Genomic DNA, 24,823 nt, shown 5'->3' with positions numbered 1-24,823 from the left:
TTTGGAGAAGAGTCCAAATCTCTGTATGGTAAAACATTTTTATACTGTAGAATGGGATATTTGTAGAAAAGAATGCAGCGTCAGAGAAAACACCATGTCTCAGTAAAAAGCATGCCTTGTGAGCATGATGTTGAAATATTTTTTGACAATGTGATTGGAAAAGATTTCAGGGTTAGCATTAGTGCTTGTAAAAACATTCCAAATGTCAGTTGGCCATGATGATGAAATTGTCATGGGACAAATTCCTCTAGAACAACAAGAGTGCAAGGGTGAGGGGACTTAAATTTCCAGTTGGGCTCTAGATGAGGTTACAGCAAGTACTGAAGCCTTTGGTCCAGTTACTGCCAAATATTGTGGTGCTCAGATAACAGTTTTTGCTATATTTGATCATTGTCTCTATTTTTTTTTTTCAATGTGACTGGAATTATTTTGTGAAAGAGTTCAGGTTTCATGTCTTGTAGAAAAAAATGCATGTATTCCTTGCACTTTTGCCATTTCTCGTGCTCATTTTGAAGACATCAAAGTCTTGGGTTTGAGTGTTTTGCTTTGGGGTTTTTCAGAAAAACAATATTTCCAAGAAGACTTAGCTCTGTGAAGTTCAGGATATTCTTTTAAGCTTTTCATTATATGATGAGATATATTGAACAGAATAGTGCAAGACAGTGTGAGTAAATCAGGTCTATAACTGCTCTTGCTTCTTTGAAATATAGAACCACTTTTCCCCTTAAAAGTACCTTACCAATTGATAATATCTTTATAATTACCTTTACAAGTATATTTAGAGCAGCTTGTCAGTTCAGAGGAATGGGGACAATAAAGAGAAAAACCTACCAAACTTGTTGCTATCTGTAAATGTACTTTGTCTTGAGCACCTAAATTACTAGCAAGTTAACAATCTACAGAAAAGAAAATAGTGCACTAACAAGGCTTACTGTAAAGGTGATTATTATTTGTATGTATTTGTATTATTTGTTCATAAGGAGTACTACTGGAATTTCTTTTTCTGCTGGAATTAATCTTTTAATGTTGGGGGGTTTTGTGATTTGTCTTCACCATTGCAGGATCAGGGTTCATTTTAAAGGAAGAATAATGGAAATATAGTTTGCCTTTTTTTTTTTTTAATTTTAAGCTAAATATATTTTTCTTCAGCTTAGAGCAATAAATGTAGATCTCCAGACTGATGCTGCTCTGCAAGTGGATATCTCAGATGCACTGAGTGAGAGGGATAAAGTGAAATTCACAGTCCATACAAAGGTAAAACCTGGGTTTGTACACGCAACAGTTCTTAATTATATACAAAAGAGAGTGTGCTTAAACTGTTTGTTGAAACAAAGTGTAACACAATCCAGAGGAAATGAGAAAGTAGAATTATCTCATGTTTACAAGACTGTATAGCTGCAGTGCATAAGAAAAAGATGACTAAAAGTTAAAAAACTTTAGAAGAAAGTTATGTTCTTTTTTTTTTTTTGATGTGTTGTTATGCCATTCCCCATGCCTGTTAATTAGCCTGTTTGCAGGTAGAATCTTTAATATACACGAATATACTTCAGTATAGTTATTAAATTTGTTTAGCTCTTATTATACTTTCAGGTTCTAAAAGCATATTTTGTAATTGTATTATATTCAGGGATCATTTTTAATTACTGTTGTTTATGGCTTTTTTTTAGATTTGAATGTTTATTGATTGCAGAGTGACAGAATAATTGAAGTTGAATAAAATATCTGGACATCATTTATCCTATCGCCTCCCTCACTCTCACCATTAAATTAGAGTGCACAAGAGCACATTGCTCAGTATTTGTCCATTTGGGTTTTGATTACAGAATCATAGAATCACTTAGGTGGGAAAAGACCTCTAAGGTTGAATTTAACCATTAATCCAGCACTGCTGAGTCCACCATTAAACCATGTCCCTAAGTGCCACACCTACATGTTTTTTAAGTACCTCCAGGAATGGTTGCTCAGCCATTTCCCTGGGCAGCCCCTTCTAAAACTTGACAGCCCTTTTGGTGAAGAAATTTTTTTAGTATCCAATCTAAACCTCTCCTGATGCAACTTGAGGCCATTTCCTCTTGTCATCTCACCTATTATGTCATCTCACCTATTACTTGAGAGAGGAGACCACCCCCCACCTGGCTGTAGCTTCATATCAGATACTTGTAGAGAGTGATAAGGTGATAAGGCCAAAACACCTCCAGCTCCCTCAGCCACTCCTCATCAGATTTGTGCTCCAGAGCCACCACCAGCTCTGCTGCCCTTCTCTGGACATGCTCCAGCCCCTCGGTGTCTTTCCAGTCAGGAGGGGCCCAGAACTGACCACAGCACTCGAGGTGTGGCCTCACCAGTGTCCTGCACAGAGGAATAGTCACTTTCTTGGTCCTGCTGGCCATGTTATTTCTGATACAAGTCAGGATGCCATTGGCCTTCTTGGCCACCTGGGCACATGCTGGATCATGTCCAGCCACGGTTGACCAGGTTCTTTTCCACAGGGCAGCTTTCCAGCTGCTCTGCCCCCAGCCTGTTGCACTGTCTGGGGTTGTGACCCAAGTGCAGACCTGGCTCCTCACCTTGTTGAACCTCCTACAGCTGGCCTCAGCCCATGGGTCCAGCTGGTCCAGATCTCTCTGCAGATCCTTCCTGCTCTCCAGCAGATCAACACCTCCACCCAACTTGGTGTCATCTACAAACTGACTAAGGGACACTTGGTCCCCTCATCCAGATCATCAATAAAGATACTAAATAGAACTCCAGGATTAAATTGATAAAGATATTAGACATGTCGATGAGAGCAGACACTCCACATCCTGTTATGGCAACCCATGCCAGTTGATTGCTGCGCTAATTAAGATGAGGGTCATTACTGTGGAATGATCTTTTGGGGACATTTTTGTTGTTCCCACAAGGTTTTTTCTCATGTAGTAATGAAAAACCTCTTTTTTTGTTGAGCTTTTCTTCCTCCATATCTCCTTTCCCCCCATAATTCTACCTCCTTTTACCCTTTTAGAGTTCCTTACCAAATTTCAAACAAAATGAATTTTCTGTTGTCCGGCAACACGAAGAGTTTATTTGGCTTCATGACTCTTTTGTTGAGAACGAGGACTATGCTGGCTATATTGTAAGTACTGGTATTCTTTTGGTTTATATGTGCCATTTTCTGTGGGCTGGATCAAAACTACTTGAGACTGCTTTTAAATGCAGTGGAAACAGCAGGTGTTCATTCCTTATAAAATCAGATAAGCTTCTCTAATACTTCCTTTTATGCAATTCCACAAAATTAATGGTTGAAGCAAGCTTGGAAGAAAGCTACAGTAGCAGTCATACTTTCTTGCCCTTTACTCCCAAGTGTGTAGTTTAATTTGTCTCCAAGTGTATTTTTATGCCACTGTGTTAAAAGTGTGGGAGAGGGTTGAACTGTACAACTTGGTGGTATTGTTTCTGCAAGCTAATGTTTAACTGAGATACAAGTTTCATGTTGCCTTTGTTTTAGCTGGAATGGTAGACTTTTTGAGTTCTCATTATAAAGGTCAGAATCATTTTTCCATAAATAAGAGGAAGGAAAAACCAATTTAAATACCATGTAGAACTACAGGGAACCTCAATATATAATAACTTACAGTTTGAAGTTAATTTCAGGCATTCCAGGAACAGAGGTCCCAAAACAAGCACCGTATGATACTGCATCTTAAAAATGGTGCTGCTTTTCATACATTAGTTGCAAATAGGAATATTTGTCATCTTGGTATGAAAGTTTGGTTTGGTATTTGTTTTGTGTTTGGGGGGAGTTTGCTGATTCAGAGGGTAAACAGATATTTCTAATTGATTAGTGGGTAATTTATCATGAGTATAATCTGTGATGGTCATACCATTCTTGAGCTAGTCTTTTCTTAGTCAGAAAAGCTATTTGAAGTGGTTAGACCTTCAGTGTGGTAATAACTAGTTTCAGATGCTGTACTGTCTAGATGTGGATTTTCCTTTTTTTTTTTTTTTTTTTTTTGGTAATATGTTAATGTAATGGGCCAATATTAGTAAATTAAAATTTAAACATATTTGGTTTTGTGTTCCTTTCCTGGCACCAATTTAGGTTTAGTTTGACTCTGGTGTTTCTCTTTCAGTGTTAATATACTGTATTACAAAATTAACCTAGAGCCTTGTTTACTGGGGGCTTTGTTACTTCAACACATGTCTGATGTCAACAGTGCTGCAAGAAAGTGGTATTGCCTCCAAACAATAGGGAATGGTTTTCTTGGTTTAAAGTTTTGGGGAGTTAGAAATGGATGGTGTGAAAACAATTGTGGAATTCTTTTTTCTTCTTTCTTTAAACAAGAAGTAATCCTTACCAAATAAGCTAAACCAAAACTAATTAAAAATAATTTTTTCAAGTTTTAAGTCATTGTCATGGGAAATGAAGTATTATTTGGCTTCTGTTGTAATTAAACTGAAGCCATTAGTTAATACTTTAGTAATCTTCAAGGACACTTGACTGAAATTGGTGTAGTAATGCAGCACGAATAACTCATGAATAAGAGACTTTATCCAGAAATGCTGTAATGAATGATGAAAGATAGAAACATGTATTAAAAAGCTGCAGGCAGTCTACGGTTCCTGTACTGTGAATGGGTGTTGTTTCTCTGAGAAAATGAGAACTTAAAAAAAAAATTGGATTAAATTCCAGATTCCACCAGCACCACCCAGGCCTGACTTTGATGCCTCCAGGGAGAAACTGCAGAAACTTGGAGAAGGGGAAGGATCAATGACTAAAGAAGAATTCACCAAGATGAAACAAGAACTGGAAGCGTATGTAGACTTGATTACTACTTTATTAATTTATTTATATTCCAAAACTTTTAATGCTGTTTGCTGTCCCATGTTTCTGATCTCACTGTAATGGTTCTCTGTGAAACACAAGACTTGAGAATCCAATTATTATATAACCAAGGTTAATCTTAGTGATCATGATCAGTGCCATTAGGAAAATTGTAGAAATAATTTCATGGAAGATCTCCTGAAATAGGAAATGAATTAGCCTGTTCTTGAGCGTTCTTTCATAAGAAAGAAAGTACTTAGATCCTGTTCTTCACAGAACATCTTTTTAGTTCTGGTATTCCACATTTGATAACTGCAATTAGACTTCAGGGTAATACACTCAGTGATTGAGAGTAGGGAGTTGTGCACATGGTTGGTACTGTAACCATAGATGCCAACCTTCTGTTTCCCAAGAAATATGAAGATTACTAGAAAATTCCTTTTTTGACACTCTTTTTTCTTTTTTAATTTTTGCACAAGGAGAATATACTTCCTGAAAATACTATTTTCCCTTACTATGAATTTAATTTATATTGAAATAACTGCTCTGAAGCTTCTTGTTCCATATTGAGTTACACAGTGAAGTTTCTCCTTGCTTCGTCCATTTTCTTTATCATGCATTCACTTCTTTGATCTTTTTCCTGTCATTGGTTTCAGTTTTCAAGTGTATATTTACGCTGCTTCTAGACTGCTTCTATCAAGAGCTCTGAATTGGCAAGAAAAGTACATAGAACTCTTACAACTGCTGCTTTCTCTCCGAACTTCAGCTGCTGTGAGCAAATGTCTTAAAAAGCTCTGTATTAGTGATATGTACAACATAATTTATAGCAGAGTAGATATACACTTCATATGCAGAAAACTGGAAATTAGCAGAACACTATAGATTTTAAAGAATCTGGTTTTCCAGCGGCCCTGATCATGATTCTCTTGTGGTCTGGTTAGGGGTTGGATAACACAGAAAACTTTGGGTTTCTTCTACTGCCACCTCCATCCTCTGCATCCTCCTTTTTTGTCTTCACTGAATGACTACTACTCTCACTGAGATCAAACATCTCCCAACACTGGCCCTGCTGGTTTGCTGGTATGTAAATCTTACCTCCTTGCACATAGTGGAAGGAAAAGCACTGACTATAATTTCACTGTTTGACCTCAGAATGGGAAAAAGAGCCCTTTCCTCATTTTTAGATGAGTTGCATCTTACTCACTGAATTTGCAAAGCACAATGAATTCTAGCAAACTTGTATTGATAAGAGTGCCTTCCTCTTAATTAAATTGCAAGTGAGTGATTGCTTTGAAGTTGAGTTGGCTGAACTGGGCAAATATGTGATTGTTATGGTTAAATGTGGATTTTTGTTGTACCTACCAAATGCAGCTCTTGATTTCACTTTTAGATCCACTATGAAGCAAGACATCAATGTAAGCTTTGGCTCAAAAAGGCTAGGTGCTTTAACTTGAAATAAAAGACTGTATAAACAGCTAACAAAAACTACATAAACATATAAATAAGTAAGGAGGGTGCAAATGGGCAAGGGGATGGAGATGGGGAGGAAGGAATTTGCACATCAATACACAGTGCAGAAGGACTGTAGTCTGTACCTTAGTTTCTTGAATTTTGGGGTGCTGGGGAAAGGACAATGAAATGAGGTTACACTTTCAGCAAACCAGTGTCTGTTAGCTAACCATAAAAATTAGAGTGTATTTGTTGACTCTTCATTAAAAGTCTCTCTGTAATGTATTTGGGCTTCAAATTTCTCCCTAGTATAAACTTTGCAGTATTTATTTATGTCTATATCAAACATTGGAGTGATAAACTCCAATATATCGGCTTGTAATTTTGTACCCTTACTGAGGATCTCTTAAAGCTGCTCACTAGGTTTATCTCAAACTTAATTGCTTCATATGAAATTCTTATGTCTGTCTTATTTCTTGTTTTTAGTGAATATTTGGCAATATTCAAGAAGACAGTTGCAATGCATGAAGTGTTTTTGTGTCGCGTGGCAGCACATCCTATTTTGAGAAAGGACTTAAATTTCCATGTATTCTTGGAATATAACCAAGATGTGAGTATTGAGAACTGAATTGCTGGCAAGAGAAATCAAGATGTGCTTTTGTGGTAGGATGGAAAACTGATTAAGAGGGAATTACCTCCTGGAGCAAATTACATCAATTCCTTCATGCCAGACATACTTGTGTCTTAAAAGTTAGAAATTTGTTTAGTTGGTAGGAGTTCATTTTCTGCCACCGGGGTAACCAAGTAACCAAATGCACTATATGCTTTAATCTCATCATCAAAAATGTTATTGGAAATCTAGTATATTTTGGATTAAAAGATGAGCTTTTGGTGGTGATTTCACTTGACAGTTTACTTTTCCACTCTTTGAATGATTTTTATTTGCTGCGGGGGAGAATGATGCAACAAAATGGAACACTAGTTTTTTAGGATTTGGAACTTTGGTTTAAAATCTGTGGCTAACAAAACTAGAGAGAATTTCTGATGAAATGTTCTGATAATGTTAATGATGTGAGTGAAAACGTGGTTAATTTTTTTTCTGAATATTGAACTAGTGTGGCTATCCACATGTAACATACTGATTTGAGATAATGGAGAGTACTTTTGGATTCATAACTATTTCAGTTACTTTTTAAAATTGCAGTAATCAACATTGAGTGGAAGACATTACTGTGCAGACTGGCTCAACTGCGTACATACTTAATTCAAAATGTGTTACAGAGGTTCCTCTGTTGATGTGGAAATGCTTACAAGTTCAGGCACTCAGTTCACTTAAACTGGGACTGGTTAGATGGACAGGAAGAGTGTGAAGAGGCTTAAACCAGTGTGATCCTCTGGAAGTCAAGGATCTGCCATTCACCAGAGAGTGAAACATAGTTGTATTAACTCAACTGTTGTTACATCAACTCAGCTGTACTGTGCATGATAAACACTGTGTTGGGGTATCTGTTGGTGCTAGAATGGTGCTGATATCTTCTTTTTTTTTTTTTTTTTTCCCTTTTTTTTCTTTTTTCCCCCTAGAATGGTATTTTAGGTGACAAACAATCTGGTAAATGAGGTAGTCTTCATTCTGTATGCAAGGTGCCCTGTCCCCATTAGTGCAGAATATAAGAATAAACAGAGAACAGGAGTTTTAAGAATAGTTAGTAGGAGTATGTAGTTCTATTTAATTTTTTTTAAGCTTGTATTACCTCCAGAAAATTAATTAACATAATAAATTAATTTGTTTTTCAGTTGAGTGTTCGTGGGAAAAATAAGAAAGAGAAACTTGAAGACTTCTTCAAAAATATGGTTAAATCAGCAGATGGTGTCATTGTTTCAGGAGTAAAGGTGATTACTGCTTCACATAGCATGGATTAACATTTGTCACGTTTTTTAATGAAGCAGATTTTTACATAGGTACAAAAATGCATTTTTATAGTGATATATAATTTAAGAATTAGTGGCAGACCATGGTGAGAACTTGTGGCCTGGATACAAATTAACTGAGAGCTTTCTTGTGGCCTTTCAGGACTCTATGAAATTAAGCACCTTTTTTTATACATAGATAATTGATAATCTTGTTGGGGTTTTTTTGTTCAGGCCTGCCATTTTATATAGTGGAAAGGAGAACTAGGTCTGAGAACTGCTTCTGTTCAGAAGTTACTAATGGAGTGAATTTTCCCAGTTTTTTAGAATCTGTTTGCTCTTTCAAGGAGCAGCAGTAGAGGTTATGATTTTTCCCATCTCCTAGCTGTAAGAATGTAACTGAGGAAAAAAAAAAAAAGTAATGAAAATTCAATTTAATTTTTGCTTTTCCAAAAATTCTGTGGAGGATGATTTTTAATCTTTTTCTAGTGGTGACCTTCCATTTGGTAGCAATTTTTGCAAGTGTTAAAAATTTCTAAGTTTAAGTTTTTGTTTTTTTTTTTTGAAACTGCTGGAAAGTGGATATAACCATGGATTAATTAAGACTTGGAGAAAAATATGAAGTCCAAATAACTTCCAGTTTTGTAATATTGTTCAACACCCACGTTGGAGGCTATTCCATGGTTTTGAGTATCTGTGTTATTTTAGAGGGTTTTTAAAAAAAATGTAAACAAGTTATCTCAAATTGTAATACAGACAATATTAACATTTACCTTTGTTTACCAAATTGAAAGAAGTCTGTCAATAGGATCAGTGTTCTGAGCTAGGAGTTCAAATCATCTTGAGACCACAGCCTCTGTGGTGTTAGTCTCATCCCTTCTCCCCTTTTTCTAAGTGGATTACCTGTATTCTATTTTTCTGTCACCCTTGGTGATCCTTTGCTATTCCTTCATGTTTAGTTTTATAACCTTTAGGATATTTGTTGCAAATTCTTAATTCTTATTAATTCTTAATAAAACTTAAGGTCATAATATAGGTGGAGAAGAAATCAGTTCATATCAATGGTGGTTTAGAGAATAAAACGAAATGCATTTCCTGTCACAGCAGCAGTGAAATGTGCAACTTTACTCTGCAATTGCTCTGTGGAGAGTGTGTGAAATCCTGTTTTTTTAATTGTTCCCTTTTTTTGTAGGATGTGGATGACTTCTTTGAACATGAGAGAACATTCCTTGTAGAGTATCACAACCGAGTCAAAGATGCCTCTGCCAAATCTGATAAAATGACAAGATCACATAAAAGTGAGGTTTTTTTCAGGGTGAAAATAGTACTGGTTAAAGTGTACAGAAGTTGTTAGTGAGGAAAAGTAATTTTTAGTTTACTTTTTGCATGTGAAAAGTGAATTCATTTCTCCAAGTGTGTGCCTTCTGAGTCTAAAGAAGTTCAGTCTGACTTTCCAAGTTTAGGCCTTGCTGCAGTAGACTAGATGGAGTAAGAAGAGCCTGGTGCAACACTGAGGATACGTTTATTCTCAGTGCTGTCTGCTGAAAAGAAATACACTTTAAGTATTAATATTTTTTTTAAGTCTGACTTAGTCATTTAGGTGTAGAGGTGGGTAATATGGCAGGACAGGTGATTTTACTCCTAGTGCAGTTGTTCTGGATTGGATGTGGTTGATTCCATCGAGGGCAATCTCTTGCAAAGTGGACATTGCATTACCTTGCTAACAAAATTACCTTTGCTTGTAGCAAACTCCTGTTTGGGCCATTGGTTCTAGACCTGGTTTCCATTTTTCTAGCCATTTAGAGTGGAGACAGCAGTATGTACATTGAGCAGTCTGGTTGGCAGGATCCCTTTTCTTACTTAGACAAGGTTTACCGCTTGCCTGTTGATTTGTCTTCGTGAGCTGAGTGCTAGCCATTGTGATTTCTGAAAGCTCTAGATAGTCTTCTCAATGCAGTTCATTTATTTGAGAAAATGAAAAATCTTTGGGTTAGGACTACTGTGTTTGATTTAGGGTTACTGTGTTTTGAGAAGCTCAGAAGAAATTGGTCTGTGTTGCCCTTGATTTTAAGTTTTCCTGCCTAGATAAATCAAAATTGATCTTCCAGATTCTGTCTATTCCTTAAAGTCTGGGTCTGATTCACAGATACTGTCTTTGCTGTCTACAGTAGTATAGTTCATACAAAGCCAGGTCACAAACCTTTCATGAATCTCTATTGATTAGAGGTCTAAAATGTTTATTGGATGAGATGTTAAACCAAGAATTGACTGAGTTCTTCAGATGCTTCTCTTGCTGTTGCATGAACGCTGACTCTTTTGTAGTTTTAGTATCTATGCTAGAAAATGGAAAGAGTCAGTTATGGCTCAGTGAGCTAAGGGCCCCGTGTCTGTATTCAGTTCCCACCTGAAGTGGTTTCTGGTGGTTTTGGTTGCTTTCTTAAAATGAGAACTGAACTTCATTCCTGATAATGAAGTGCCAAGATTTATTTACAGAGTGAGAAAGGCTTTAACATTGGCTGTAGAAATGGGCAAATCCTTTGAAATTAGGTTGTAGAGGATCTGATGGGAAAGGATTGATCAAACTCATGACAAAGCTTTGTTGGTTTCCAGGCTCAAATCACATACAATGTTTACTGACAACTTCTGCCAAACTGTGAATTGGGATAAATGGCACCTTTTGAAATTCTGGCTAGAGGAGTAGAGCAATGACATGGGAAACCTGTTTTGGAAATGGGCAATCTGTAGTTTATGGATAACATGATCAACAGAGAGCTACAGGTCTTGCGAAGACACCAACTTGCTATTTCCAGCAGAAAATCAATTTTTATGTTGGAATTTGAGGAATAGAAGGGGAAATTAATTGCTTCCTAATACCATTCTTCACTGTAATGAGCTGCATGGATAATGTGTGGAGTAATGACTTATGTGGAAGCTGACCTACTCAATCTATTAAGGTTGTGTTATTAGGAAAAAATAATTCTGCTTAAAGGCATATAAACTTCAGAAATAACAAACAAATGTATTTTCCTGTTCATTGCTTGGATCTGTTAGTTTTCATCATCAATTTAGTTAAAATACTTAAAGCTTTTTAAAATAGCTCTGTGTGCAAAGATTTGTTTTTTATGGTTTTTAAATTATATAGCAATACCTCACTAGTGAAATTATGCAGCTTTCTTACAAATGTTCCTTCTAATTTATTGTTTAAAGTGCTTTAACATTAATAATACTTTAACCTGTGACTGCTTGTTGAAGAGGTGTTTTCTAAAAACAGGGATGTACTAGAAGATGTGTTGTGCATATAGTGCTGTATTTTTTGTAGTTTGTAGTCAATTAACTGCTCTCAAGCACACAGGCTTTGTTATTCTTAAACTGTATTTTTTTTCCAAATACTTTTAAAATAAAATTTAAATTCAGACTTTAATCATTAAGTTTGTACATCTTCCACCAAAATAAAATTAATTCACCTAGCAGGTTAATGAATTGCATGAAATACTCCTAGATAAATTACAGACTGCACAATTTGGTGAAACCACTGTTTTTATTGTATGAAGTTATCTTTCCTATTAAGTGATGAGATTGCAATTTTATTTCTACTTCCGTGTTAACGCATGTCCTTTTAGAAAAATTTTTGAAGACAGGAATTTCAAAATTTTCAGAAAGAAGAGGAATGAGGTAGTAAAACAAGTGCTTGTTTGTTTTTCTAGATGTGGCGGATGACTATAATAGAATTGGTTCTTCATTATATGCATTAGGAACACAGGACTCCACAGATATATGCAAGTAAGATATTGTTAATAACCTATGGGGTAATTTGCTGCAGCAGTCTTAATGATGGCCTGCTAAGATGGGTAGCTCTTGTTAGGAGAAAACCAGAATTTATTACAGCTGTATGACATTAAAACATTTTCCCCTCTAGTATTTCATTGCTTTAGCAGGCTGCATTTAACAGTTTTGTTGTAATATTCGTCTGTTAAAAATGCTAATTTCTAAAGTCTATAGAAATTGCACAGCTGAAATGGAAAAGTCCTCATGAAATAAGGAAAAAAACCCACAATTCTTTCACCATTAAAAAAAAAATGTTCCAAATGCTTTGATATATGCAGCAAGCACAGGTCTCAGTCTGAGTATATGGATTTTTTTTTGAGTGTAGCAGCATCTTGAAGAATAATCCTGCTGTTCTGGCAAGTTTGCTGCCCTTAGGAAAACAAAGTAATCTTCAGGGATCTCCAGAACTTTAGAAAGGTGTTTCTATGTACAGATGTTTGTCCTTTAATCTTTCAGTGATTTGCTTGAAGATGAAGTCTGGTATATCTGACAATAAAACTTAGTTTCTAGCTTAAAGAAGTCATTGCTTGTCAACATACACACACAGTTAGTGTGATGTTGGTGTCAGTGTGATGATAGGTAGGACGTGAAAGTTAACTTTGTAATATACCTGAATTACAGTGATATACTTCCAGATATGGTGATAGCTTATATACCAGATACTTTGATGATAGTATTGATATTTGTTGTAGTATTGATATTTGTTGTAGCCCGTTAGGGTGCATCAGAAATCACATCTGTCTTTGGTCAAAATAGTATCATTTGACTGTAATTCAGTCTGCTCTAGGACTGAAGCCCTGTGTTGTCTCCTGCAGTGGAGATATTGCCACACTGTTGCTCAGCATCCCTGAATTCCAAGTAGGACATATGTCCTGTTTACTGGGTGAGGAAAAGTACATTCAAATTTGTGTAAAGGACGCTTGATTATAGTGTAAGACCATTGACTATGGTGGTGGTGTTAAGGATTTAATTCACAGAAGCATAAAGAATCCTTGAGGAGCTGAGCAATTATTCTTTACTTAAAAATATTCATCTGTTATGCTTTGTTTGTCTCTTGCCTTTCTTACACTGCACAGTTCCCACATGTTTGAAGTTTGAAACTAGTATGTTCTTTGAGTTCTGTGAATTATAACTGTAAGCAATGCCTTTGCAATCTTTATTGCCAGACACAGACCATAGTGTGAGTTCTAGAAAGTAATTAGACTGTTCAAAACAATGTTGTAATATGAGCTGTTTCCTTTGCACAGGTTTTTTCTGAAGGTGTCAGAGTTATTTGACAAAACAAGGGTATGTACTATGAAACGGACATTATGTGTCAGCAAGGCATTAATGTGTGGATTAATATGGGTGCTTCTAGATGGAGCATTTAAGCAATGTGTAGTATGGAATGAGAAAGTGTAAGATTTCAGTCGGGTTTTGTAAACTGAACCTTTGGACTCCTCAGTCTACTAAACATTTCTGGCAGTCTGCTGTAACACCCTTCTGCTCCTCTAAAATGCATTGAGGTCTTCCATACTTGTTACTGGGAATCACAGAACTTGTTATGGATAAAAGAAATGAAGACATTGAATCCTTAATCAAAAAAAAATGGTGGTCAAGCTGCTTTTTTTCTGGAACCAAGATCTGTTTCTGCAATTATTTGACTCAAAACTAATATTGCTTATGCTTGTAACCAGTTTTTCGTGTATCTTCTCTTTTGCCTTACTTGTTTGTCTTGGTAGAGAGAAGATGTATGCCATGTATCAGGAAAACTTCCAAATGAAAAATGTGTTCATTTCCTAAACTGTCAATTGTATCTGCATAAACACATATTTTGAAGAAAATTGACAGAATTACTTGCTTTGACTTAAAAGGTTGCATTTCAGAAATTATCTTTTTAAAATTAGGGTTTTAAAAATGCACTTTCAGACTCTATTTCTAATCTGTTTCAAATACAAGCAAATTAGTTTATTGTTTTTTAGACCATTTAGTGCATGCAGTTACACAATTAGTCTGCAAAGGTGCCTTAAAAATTTGTTATCCTTTGATTTCAACAACATAAACTGCTTGTGCAACTCTTAATATAAGTTTGTTTCTTTACTTTTTTTCTAGGATATGATAAATATAATTGCTATTGGGAAAAAAAACAGTTTTTAATGTAGAAAGCCAGTTGTCAATTACTGTTCACAGAGTAGCTTATTCCTTACATTTTAATACAAAATCCTAATGCGGCTTCTCATTTTGCACATTTAAGTATCCTGTCATTAATGCCTGATCTTAGTTTTTGAAAAAGACCATCTGTTGTGTAGTGCATATTGTACATTTAATTTGTATCATACAGATGAATACCCAGTCTGGTTGTTTTTAAGTTGACCCTTTTGCTTTCTGTTTTTTTTTGTTTCATGGTGGTGTTTTGTTTTGTTTTTCCAGAAAATAGAGGCTCGAGTATCTGCTGATGAAGATCTTAAGCTTTCTGATCTTCTGAAATATTACCTTAGGGAATCTCAAGCTGCTAAGGTGAATCTATTGCTTTTGTTCAGTGAAATTGGGTTTTTTTAACAAAAAAAAAAAAAAAAAGAGAGAGAAAGTGATCTTTACAGGCTCATCAGCTCACAATATAGATAGGTTAAAATGCTGCCTCCTCTAGCCTGCAGTTTTTCCCTTAGCTGTAAAACCTGTTTCTGTTGAATATAAGGAGTAACAAAGTAGTTGCTGATGTGGGACTGACTGTGTGGAACCGAGTAAGCCACTTGTCAAGGTCAAATCATACAGTAACGAGAAACATAGAAGGGCTGTTCTCGTGTTTGCAGTGTGTTTGCTCTTTGTAATTGCAAGCAATTCTGCTTTTTTAAAATATTAAAATTGGATATTCCATATAATCTACTAGTGCTGATACAAAAACACATGGGCTGAATTTGATATTCTGTGCTTACAGAAAATTTCATTCTTACTGTTGTTTGATGTGAGATAGTTAAATAACATCACAGAATGAGCAAACATTTGACAGTAAATGTCTGTAGTTAGATTATCACAAACTGTTGCACAAAAAATGTTACTATTGCTTCTTGGGCTCTGTGTGTATTTCGGATACATAATCTAAAGTAGTTTGTTTCTAATCTAAGAAGCTGTGAAATTTCCCATGGTTTGCCTTCTTTGGCTTTTTGGAGTTTGATCTAAGCCATCTGTTGCTAGCCTCTGTCAGACAAGATGGAGACTAAGCAGTATTATGTTGTGGATCTGATCTAGTATGGACATTCCTGTGACTTGGAGGATGAAGTAAAGTGAATGCAAATAATTTACTAAGAACTGAACTACAGCAACAAGGACTAAAATTAATTTGATTTTTTAAAATTACTTGGAATATAATAAAATCCTTGGGTAGAGTCTTATAAACTCCATACAACCTTTGTTTTTTTAATAGGATCTCCTATATAGAAGATCTAGGTCACTAGTGGATTATGAAAATGCTAATAAGGCATTGGATAAAGCAAGAGCAAAAAATAAAGATGTGCTGCAAGCTGAAACTACTCAGCAAATATGCTGTCAGAAATTTGAGAAAATTTCTGAATCAGCAAAACAAGGTATTTGGATGGTCCTTGATCCTATGTTACTACTTGAAAATTAACATTTTAGTATGTTATTAATGAGAATTAATGTAATTAATAAGAATAGATTTTTGTACTGTTTCCTAAGCAGGAATATTATCTTTTAATTATTATTTATTTATTTTAGAATGTTCAAATTATATTTTTCTTTAGCTTCTTATAGCTCGGATAGGTAAAGTCTAGGTGCAAATTACTTGTTAAGCTTTCTTTTTCCACATACATAAGCTAGGATATGAAATGATAACTGTTAGCAGTAATAGCAAACAAATGTTTTAGTGTTGTTAAAATTCCCCTTTTGGTTTTATGCTTTCTCCTATGAAGGCACCAGTCTGTCACAGATGTGATACTACATTAGAGAAGGGAGAAATAATGAAATGAGATTTCACTGAATTACAGAGTTAATAGAGAAAAGGAACCTTATTTACATGTTACTTTTCTTCTGGAAACTTACTGTCTTTTTTAGGTTAAACTTTAGTGAGTTAGTAGGTATCTGAGTCATCATTTGTGGCAGATCTGTTCAAGGTTTAAACACCATGCTCTCCTGTTTTTATCATTGGAGAGTTGTTTGAGCCTGTAAATCTGGTTAATGATTCCTGTAAACGAGACAATGGAGAACGAGTGATCCTCTTAGCTACAATGGTATATGCAGAAGGCATACTGTTGTTCACCTTAGTTTTAGCTTAGTATATTCCCTGAAGACTTTCAAGTATCAGCCTTGAAAGAAGAGTGCAGATGGAATAAGAGAAATAAATGTTAAAAGCATCCACTTGGCAGTCTTTTTTCAAAAGAGCTCAGTGTCCACAAAAGGTTACCTAGAGATGAGGAACTGCAGAGATGGTTTGCTTTCTTCCAACTGAGTTGCAGTATTTTTGAGCCCAGACTGTGCTGAGATTAAACCTGAGATTTTTCTTTTTTCCTTCTCTCACCCTGTACCTCTTCCATCCTGAAGGAATGTCTGTTAATAGCTGAGGTCACTAGCAGGGATGCTGTTAATGAGTCCATTTTTATTTTCTATAGAACTGATAGACTTTAAGACAAGAAGAGTTGCAGCATTCAGAAAAAATCTGGTGGAACTAGCGGAACTGGAATTAAAGCATGCTAAGGTAACTGTGATCCTTTTTGGCCTATATTTCAAGTGATTTTTAGTATTATATGCTTGATTAGCCAAAATGGCTACAGTTGTTGTATGATACACACTTCACATTCAGGAAGGTGAATTGTCCAGAAAGATTAAATTTCTCTAATAAAGAGAAAATGAAGTATAGGTGAAGTAATCTGAGAAATTGGTATGCTTGAGGTGCCTTTGGAAAACTCGTATCCTGGAAGACAATTTTGCATTCAGTTTTATGTTTATTTGGCAGTTTGATATTTACATCTGCAGAATTTGAAAACTTACCTATTTTTAAAACTTCATCTCTCCATTTCACTGTGAGATAGGAAGTGGTTTCTCCTGTTAGCCAGTTTTTGGGACTTGATGTATAGGATATTAAGCATGAGATCACAATGGCCTGTCTGGTATGACGAGTATGCATTTTGAACCTTTTTGCCTTTAAACTCTAAACCAATAACAAAAGAGGCATGTTGCAGATAGCCTTTTCAGGAAAATACATTTTTGTGGGTAAAGAACTTTAGGAGGCCTGTACTGTCCTTAAATTTCACAATGTATTTGATTTTACGGATGACTACAACAGTCTCTTATTTGAACCATCTTATACCTGGAGGCAGCTTTCTTTTAAAAATCAGTTCTTTAGGATTTCTCTTCAAATCTGAAACTGCATTGGTTAGGAAGCTGTGAATTCACTCAGAATATATCTGTTGAAAGGACTTGTTGAGAGATGTATTGCTGCTTTATTTTCTTTTCAGTAGTGTTGGTGTCATTCTTCCTTCTGCTAAACCCTTTGCTTGTAAAACCCGTGTGCAGTAATAAGGGTTGTTTGGGACTTTTATTTTAAAGATCTTTGTAGGTGTAAGTTCAGCTTAATGAGATATTTATGTATTGCTGGTAAAGCAATCAGTAATGTATGGAACACATGACTCTCTTTTCTGATGAACAGTCCTTACTTTAAATAGTCCAATCAATCTTACTTGAACAGCTTTTATTGATTTGCCATATTGTGCTTTAGTAAGGGAATGCTTCTGTCCTGTTTCAATCATTGACTCTTCATCATCTCTTGTAACTGACTCTTGCTCCACATGCCTTGAAGTGGCATGCTTAGACAATGTCTCTGTCTTCTATTAAAGAATCACTTCTTTTAACTCTGCAAGTCACAATGTTGGAATAATATTCTCTTTAATTTTGACAGCTAATAACTGCGGAATGCAGGGGGAAGATGCTTAAATTCTGTAGCTTTCAACTTGATTTATGTTTCCTGTGTCCTCAGTACCTGGAAGTGCTTGAAGATTTTTAGCTTTAGTTTGTTGCCACAGTTTGTGTTTAACACTAATTTCTTTGAATCGTCTGTCTGTGACTTACCTTGTCTTAGTAAATTTAATAACAAGGAGTCCATGAAGCTGTAATAGAAGCTTTGAATTGTAGTTCTCCTTTTGAAGATGAATTTTTTTTGCTGATTTTTTTCACCTACTTCATCATGGAGCACAACATTCACCAGAAACTTTTGAATCTTTAAAGCTTTACAATAATAAATGTCAGTTTGACTAAGAATGATAAATCTTGAAACATCAACAAATACTATAACCTGTTGAATGAAAGATGTTTCATTTCTCACTAGGTTTGAAAAATCTCTTTTTCAATGCCACTGTTTTATATTTAGAAACAAGCTAAGCTACAGATGGATCAGTTTGGTTGCTGTCTTTTTCTTTCTGTGAATTCTGGGTTTGATTATTACAAAATTTACTAGTACAGTAGGTTGTATTTTTCAACATTTTATAATGGGGAATGTTCTTATTAATGCAGTAACCAAGGTATTTGAAGAGAGTCTTATGGATAGGTTTTTTTTAGTCTATACAGAGTATTGAAGGATGAAATGGTTTGGTTGACACTTTCTAGGTTAGTTCCATAAAAGGAAAAATATGATACTAAAAGACTCATTTGTTGGGTTTTTGTGTTTTTTTTTTTTTTTTTTTTTTTTTTTTTTTTTTGGTTTTTTTGGGGTTTTTTTTTTTTGATGTAGTATTGTGCCCTGATGTGGGAAGAGCAGTGCTAGAGGAATATGACTGAAATGCAAATCATGAACAATGCTTCCATTTCAAGGACTAGGTAGTCCTGGTTTTGACTGGGCTAAGCTGGGCTGTTTCTAGACACCTAATTCCTCCTGAAGACTAGTGGAAGCATAAGAGAAAGCTGTGTTTTTCATGTAGGCAGTCAATTAATTGCGTCAGATCAAAAGCCACCTGCTTTTGGATTTTTGGCAAAATACTCTTTGCCTGATGCTGGCAGTCTCTGTCTCTGTGCTTTTGCACTTGCTGGAGGCAGGCATGTGAAGTTTTAGTAGCAACAAAATGGCAATTGCATGGTCAGTCGAGTGTGGAGCACAGCACTGACAAACTCTGCAACATGACCTATTACCCAAGTGTACGTGTTGGCTTCCAGCAAAAATGCTAAGAGGGGAAGAGGTCTGGGGACAATGGATACCCACTGCTGCAGCCTTTTGCCAGAAGTCTTCTGTCATGGGTTTTCTTTTACAGTAGTGAGTGCCTCTAGACTAGATGCCATGCAGGTGCATCTGTTTCTGAATCAGTCTAGCCGTGTGTCTTCTGGACTTGGAGCTGCCTCACACAAAAAACATAGAGCTGAAATATGATGTAGCAGTGGGTGCTGAACTCACCTGAGAGGCTCTTTTGGAGGAATTCAGACACAATGAAGGCTGCTTCTTGACTTGCAGTTTAAAGTTACTTGCTCTGTGTGGGATGAAAAACACAAATCCTAAAATACAGAGGTTGCTGCATGGAAGTCAGAGCGACCAAAGAATTGAGAGAAGGTTTTGAGGCACAGCTTGCATTTTGTGAGCTATACCTGCCTGTAGCTCTAGAAGACTTGAGGGCCATAGGGAAATAAACTCAGTAAATCAGGGACACTGTACATACAAATTCTAAGTAAACCCTCTCTGTCCAGTTTTGTTCATACTACTTCCCTGTAACATACTTCTTGGAAGTATTGTTAATATCCTCTTATCCTTTTGAATTACAACTCAAGACTTTTGAAAAAGCTAAAAATCAGACTGTGGGTTGAGTTTGCTTTAAATTGATGAAAGGGCAGACCTCTGCCAGGAAGGATGATGATGCGTGATTCTTCCTTTCCCTTACGTTGGCACAATTATGTGTGCAGCTACATAGTAAGAAGGCGCTGAAAGTTGCTCTGGGTTTTCCTAAGCTTTACTTTGTCCTGTTTTTGCAACATGTATCAAAACACACAGTTTTGTCTGGGAGGATCTGGTAATAAAAGAGAGCTGCCTTCTTAGCAGCAGCATGTACCCTAGATTTATTTAGAATAGCTGCCAAACTGAAGCTTTAGATTATCATTGGTCAGTGACCTACTCTAAACACTGATGTTTCTTTTAATGTGGCCATTCTGGCTGATTATCCCCCTAGGTAGTGATAAGATTCTGTTTTGCTAGTTCTGTGTTTCTTCATGACTTAATGCAGCTGTACCTAATGTAAGACCTGAGTAAGTGTTTGGCCATTTTGGTGCAAAAGCTGCTTTTGGTGTACTGTTCAGTATTTTAAATGGTTGGATTTTGTGGTATTCCTGTGTTGGACTTCATGTTCAGGAAGGGAGGTTTGATAGCTGGTGAAACTGCTACAGTTGTAATAATGTAGTATTCATAGCCTTGGCTGTACATTTGGGAGTCTTTTGACATTGAATTGTAACTCAGCGACTTCCTTCACCTTAATAAACAGAAACATGTAATTTCCACAAATACTAACATACGCACTCTTGCCTCTCTGGGTTTTTTGGAAAAAGATTTTCTTGTGTACTAGCAACAGATGTCTGTTTGGAACTGATAGAAGGAAGTAAGCAAAATGCAGTGCTAAGGGATTTGCTGAAATGTTTTGTCATCCTTTTCTTTCCTGAAAAGGATTTTTCTTCACTGTGGTTCTGCCAGTAATTTTAATATCTACAGCTTAGGAGTGTGAGCTGGCAAGAAACACTTTTCTGAATATGAACGTATTGGACTTTCTCAAGCTGTGGTGATGTAAGTCAAGTATGTCAGATATTGCAGCCACAAGGAGTAATGGCTCACAGTTTCTATTGTCCTTGTTTTATTATAAATTAAGTAAGGTGGTTTTTGTGAACTTTGTAAATTTGATCTAATGAAAATGAATTATGTGCCTATTTGGAAAATTTGAGTAGACTGGCTGGCTTAATCTGGAAATGACTGAAGTGTAAAGGATGCTGTGATGGTTTAACCTCAGCTGGCAACTAAAACTCAGAGAAGTGAGAAAACTGGTGAGTTGAGTTTAAGACAGTTTAGCAGGGAAAGCAAAAGCCATGCACACAAGCAAAGCTAAGCAAGGACTTCATTCACTGCTTCCCATGGGCAGGCAGATGTTCATCCATCTCCAGGAGAGCAGGGCCCCATAATGTGTGACAGTGACTTGAGAAGACAACAGTCTGAATGACACCCTCTTCCTTCTTATTTCCCCCACCTGATATACTGAACATGATGTCATATGGTCTGGAATATCCCTTTGGGCACTTGGGGTCAGCTGTCCTAACTGTGTCCCCTCCCATCTCCTGTGCACCCCCAGCCACTTCTCCAGCATGCCAGTACAAGAAGCAGGAAAGGCAGAGTCAGAGCTGCTTGGGAATGATTATGTCATCTCTATGTTATCAACATAAATTTCAGCACAAATCCAAAATATATCCCCATATTAGCCGCTGAGAAGAAAATGAATTCTACCCCAGGCAAAACCAGCACAGATGTTCTGGTAACTTTATTTTTTTTTAGGGTGCTACAATATGGTCTGTAAATTACAAATATACTTCATGCTTCTGTAATAAGATGGCCAAAGATTATTGTCACACTTTAGTTACAGGTAATGTGTGCAGTCCATAAGCGTACTTCAGATTGAATTCCATTTGAAGACCAAAGACTTCAGACTGAAGTATTCCTTTCAGTTCATTAGATCATTACAGTCATGAATCAGCTTTTCAGTAGCAGAGACCTTACATTTATGAATCCTGTACACCACAAAGATGGGCCACCAAGTCTTCATGTATCTTGCTTATATAGAATTTATTCATGTCGCCAAATTACAAGCCTTCTGAAAAATAGCTTGTGACTGTCCTCTGCCACTATAGACATAAAGAGACAAAAAAGCTGTTGAAGCTGTAACTGATATTGCTGCCTTCTTGATAAGACTGAGAAGGATTTAGTAGGCATAACTGGGAATCTGCTTTCAAGCCTTTAAATCAGTTAATTGCTTAATCTGGATTATAAGAACCTGAAGGAGGCATAGAATTATGATTTTAGCTTTTGGGGCTGAGGGATGAATGTCCTGTTTATATATCACAAGTTATTGGAGCGCTTTTCACTGAAGTAGTATTTACAAATTCTTAAGGACTTCTGTGCACTGTTTATGAAAGGCATGGAAATCACAGATACTTACATGCTTTTGTGTGTCTGAATTTTTTATACATGTCTTTTTTGATCCAAACATTTTTTTAGAAGTTAGCAATTTTTCCATGTTCATAACTGGGCATTCAGACTGCTTTGTTCCTGCATTTTATCTAAACCCGATAGGAATTACTCTTAACACTGTCGACAGCCTGACATTTTTTTCTTATGTAGAGATTTCAGATTTGGGAACAAATGTAGTACAGCTATTTCATAGTGAATAGCTAGTAGTTAAAGTGATGTAAGCATACATGAATGAACATATGAATACTGAGTTGTTTTAGTGGTGTTTTTTTCCTGCACAGTAAATTCTGGCTTATCAATCACATTGCTTAATTCACAACAGTATCACTTCTGTAAATTCATTCAGATACCTGAAAACCAGTCTGTATATTTTTATGGTAGAGCCAGAATGCTTTAAATAAGACTAGAAACTGTGTTTGGAAAGGCAACCAGAGCTTGGCTTAGAGTTGGGTTCATGTTCTGCTAATCACTTCTGTAGCTCCAGCTGTAATGGCTAAACTCAATTTGATGGCTAAATCACCTGGCTAAGCATGTAAATCAGTCTGCTGTCTTTCTAACATGGCCTCCTCCTTGAACAAAGCTGTCAGCTCGAATGGCTGCTATAAGTGAGGAGATCCTGAGTGCTATGAATTGTTTAATATTTGCTGATGAATAGAGTATTCACAGTATTCAGTAACACATGAATACTTATACTTCGGGGATCTCATTCTAGAGACAGAGCAATGGCCCTGCTATATAAAATATTTTAAACTTTTCAACTGTGAATTTCTTTGCTGAGAGAGTGCTCTGCAGTGAATAGTTTTTGTGGCCAGACTAGATCTCTGGGAAGTACCATTAAAGGGTATTAAGTGCTTATTTTTGAATCTCAGATTGGCTCTCTTTATTTCCATGACACTATTCTTACATTCAAAAAAACTTTTAATAGAAAAGTTAAACATATTTTTCCACGAGTTTAAAACCTGTCTATTCTTCTTTAGTTGTCTCATTGCTATTTAAAAAACATTGTTCTGTCACAAGTGTAAAAGAAAGAAGACAAATGTGGTGATATTTTTCTTTATTTTTACAGGGTAACTTACAGCTTCTGCAGAGCTGCCTGGCAGTGTTAAATGGTGACACATAAGCTACGTTCCGTCCTCCCACTAACAAGGGCTGCCCTCCTCTGGATTTTGTTTTCATGACTTTAAATAGGCATTTACAATTCCCTGGAGAAAACATTTGACAAAGTGCACATAAGCAAGCTTCTTCTTTCAAAAGAATTAAACATGTGAAAGTAGCTCCAGACTATATGAACAGCATACTTGTTATACATACATATTCATGTTTATTTAATCATTATACGCTTTCATTGTTCAGAAACCAAATGCTCGGGTTTTGTGAAAATAGCCAATATAATAATGTTCATGTTATGAATACTATGATACAGCTGCAATCTTATTTACCTTTGTAAGTAATTTCTGAAGATCACCATTTGAAGCACATTGTTCAGATGGCCTAAATATTACCATTAGATATTTGAATATTGTTACTATAATGGCATTGTATACACTGTCTTAGTTTTTTTTCCATGTACTTATATCAAGAAACTTATCTTTTTTTCAATTGTGAACATTTCTTAGAAATTTTGGAGAACTTTGTGTAACCTTTATAACTATGATTTAAAAAGAAAAGCAGATGCATTAGTATGTTTGCCTTAACTTGTAGACTAATCCAATTATTGTAAAATAAACCATGAAATCGGTGATTTTTCTAAAATGACGCAGACACTGAATCATCTATAAGCTTAGTATTTTCTAGTAAATTAGATTAATTTGTTTTTTTCTCTATTCATTGTGTAAAAACCATTGATTAAGTATTGGATTGGTCTGACACTACTCACCCAGTACTTTTCACTTGCATTCTCAGGTTTTATCTGTTTGTCTGTGACTTTCCTATCCAGTGTACTTAAATTGTTTTGAGCTTGGCGGCTGACTCTGCAATTTCTTTGGCAGAAATACATTTGAGAGAACTTCCTGGGTTTCTTCTGAGAAAGGGGAAATAAAGTAACAGAAGAGAGTTTAGAAGGTGCATAAAATATCAGTGAAAAGTAATACTGCCCCATTGTCATATAGATAAAATGTTTTGCTTCAAGAAAAAAGGTATCCCCTAAAGAGGAGTGTGTTAAGAGGATCTCATTCTGCTCATTGGACTTAAAGAGTTAGAGCTATGAATCCAGTATTGTTAGTTGTATTGATTGGCCTCCCTTCCTTGAACTATGACTCTTTTGAAAAAGAGGTGCTGCTATGTTGTGTAATTTAAAGATGTCATAAAATGAGGCTTTACTTGATGAACTGCTCTTCACAGTGGGATTGCTGATTTATAAGCAATATATGCTGTTTGCAGGCCTTCAGTGGAGCAGCGAAGTTTGGGTGAATGGTGTGGTTGGAAATGCAGATCAGTGTAAGTCAGTGTCTGATGACAGATGCCCTGTACCGCCACACAGAGGCGTGCGGTTCGTTTTTTTTTTCTCAGATAGGGTAAATTGCACAGTGTTGTATACTTACCCTGCTGCCTTGAACATCAAAACATTGCCAAGGCAGAGAAGTTTGCATTGTGCTTTGATTCATGTACCCATCATCTCAGGCTTCGGTGCCCAGTGCCCAGTGGGTGTTGGC

General features: G+C 36.1%; 1 protein-coding gene across 2 annotated transcripts in view; it reads left to right on the top strand.

The window, feature by feature from the left end:
* Positions 1-24,553, top strand: part of SNX6 (sorting nexin 6) — a 29,159-nt gene extending 4,606 nt beyond the window's left edge. For both annotated transcript variants that reach the window (XM_030240125.2, XM_030240124.2), the window contains exons 3-14: positions 1,150-1,254; positions 3,005-3,115; positions 4,673-4,794; positions 6,740-6,863; positions 8,048-8,143; positions 9,354-9,459; positions 11,866-11,941; positions 13,234-13,273; positions 14,396-14,482; positions 15,387-15,546; positions 16,588-16,673; positions 23,239-24,553. In XM_030240125.2, the coding sequence (XP_030095985.1) occupies positions 1,150-1,254; positions 3,005-3,115; positions 4,673-4,794; positions 6,740-6,863; positions 8,048-8,143; positions 9,354-9,459; positions 11,866-11,941; positions 13,234-13,273; positions 14,396-14,482; positions 15,387-15,546; positions 16,588-16,673; positions 23,239-23,292 (1,167 nt within the window). In that variant the 3' untranslated portion in view covers positions 23,293-24,553. The remainder of the gene's footprint in view (positions 1-1,149; positions 1,255-3,004; positions 3,116-4,672; positions 4,795-6,739; positions 6,864-8,047; positions 8,144-9,353; positions 9,460-11,865; positions 11,942-13,233; positions 13,274-14,395; positions 14,483-15,386; positions 15,547-16,587; positions 16,674-23,238) is intronic.
* The last annotated feature ends 270 nt before the right edge of the window (positions 24,554-24,823 follow it).

This window comes from Serinus canaria, chromosome 5 (genome assembly GCF_022539315.1).
Source record: "Serinus canaria isolate serCan28SL12 chromosome 5, serCan2020, whole genome shotgun sequence".
In the NCBI taxonomy this organism is placed as follows: Eukaryota; Metazoa; Chordata; class Aves; order Passeriformes; family Fringillidae; genus Serinus; species Serinus canaria.
This window is presented reverse-complemented; position numbering and strand designations above follow the sequence as displayed.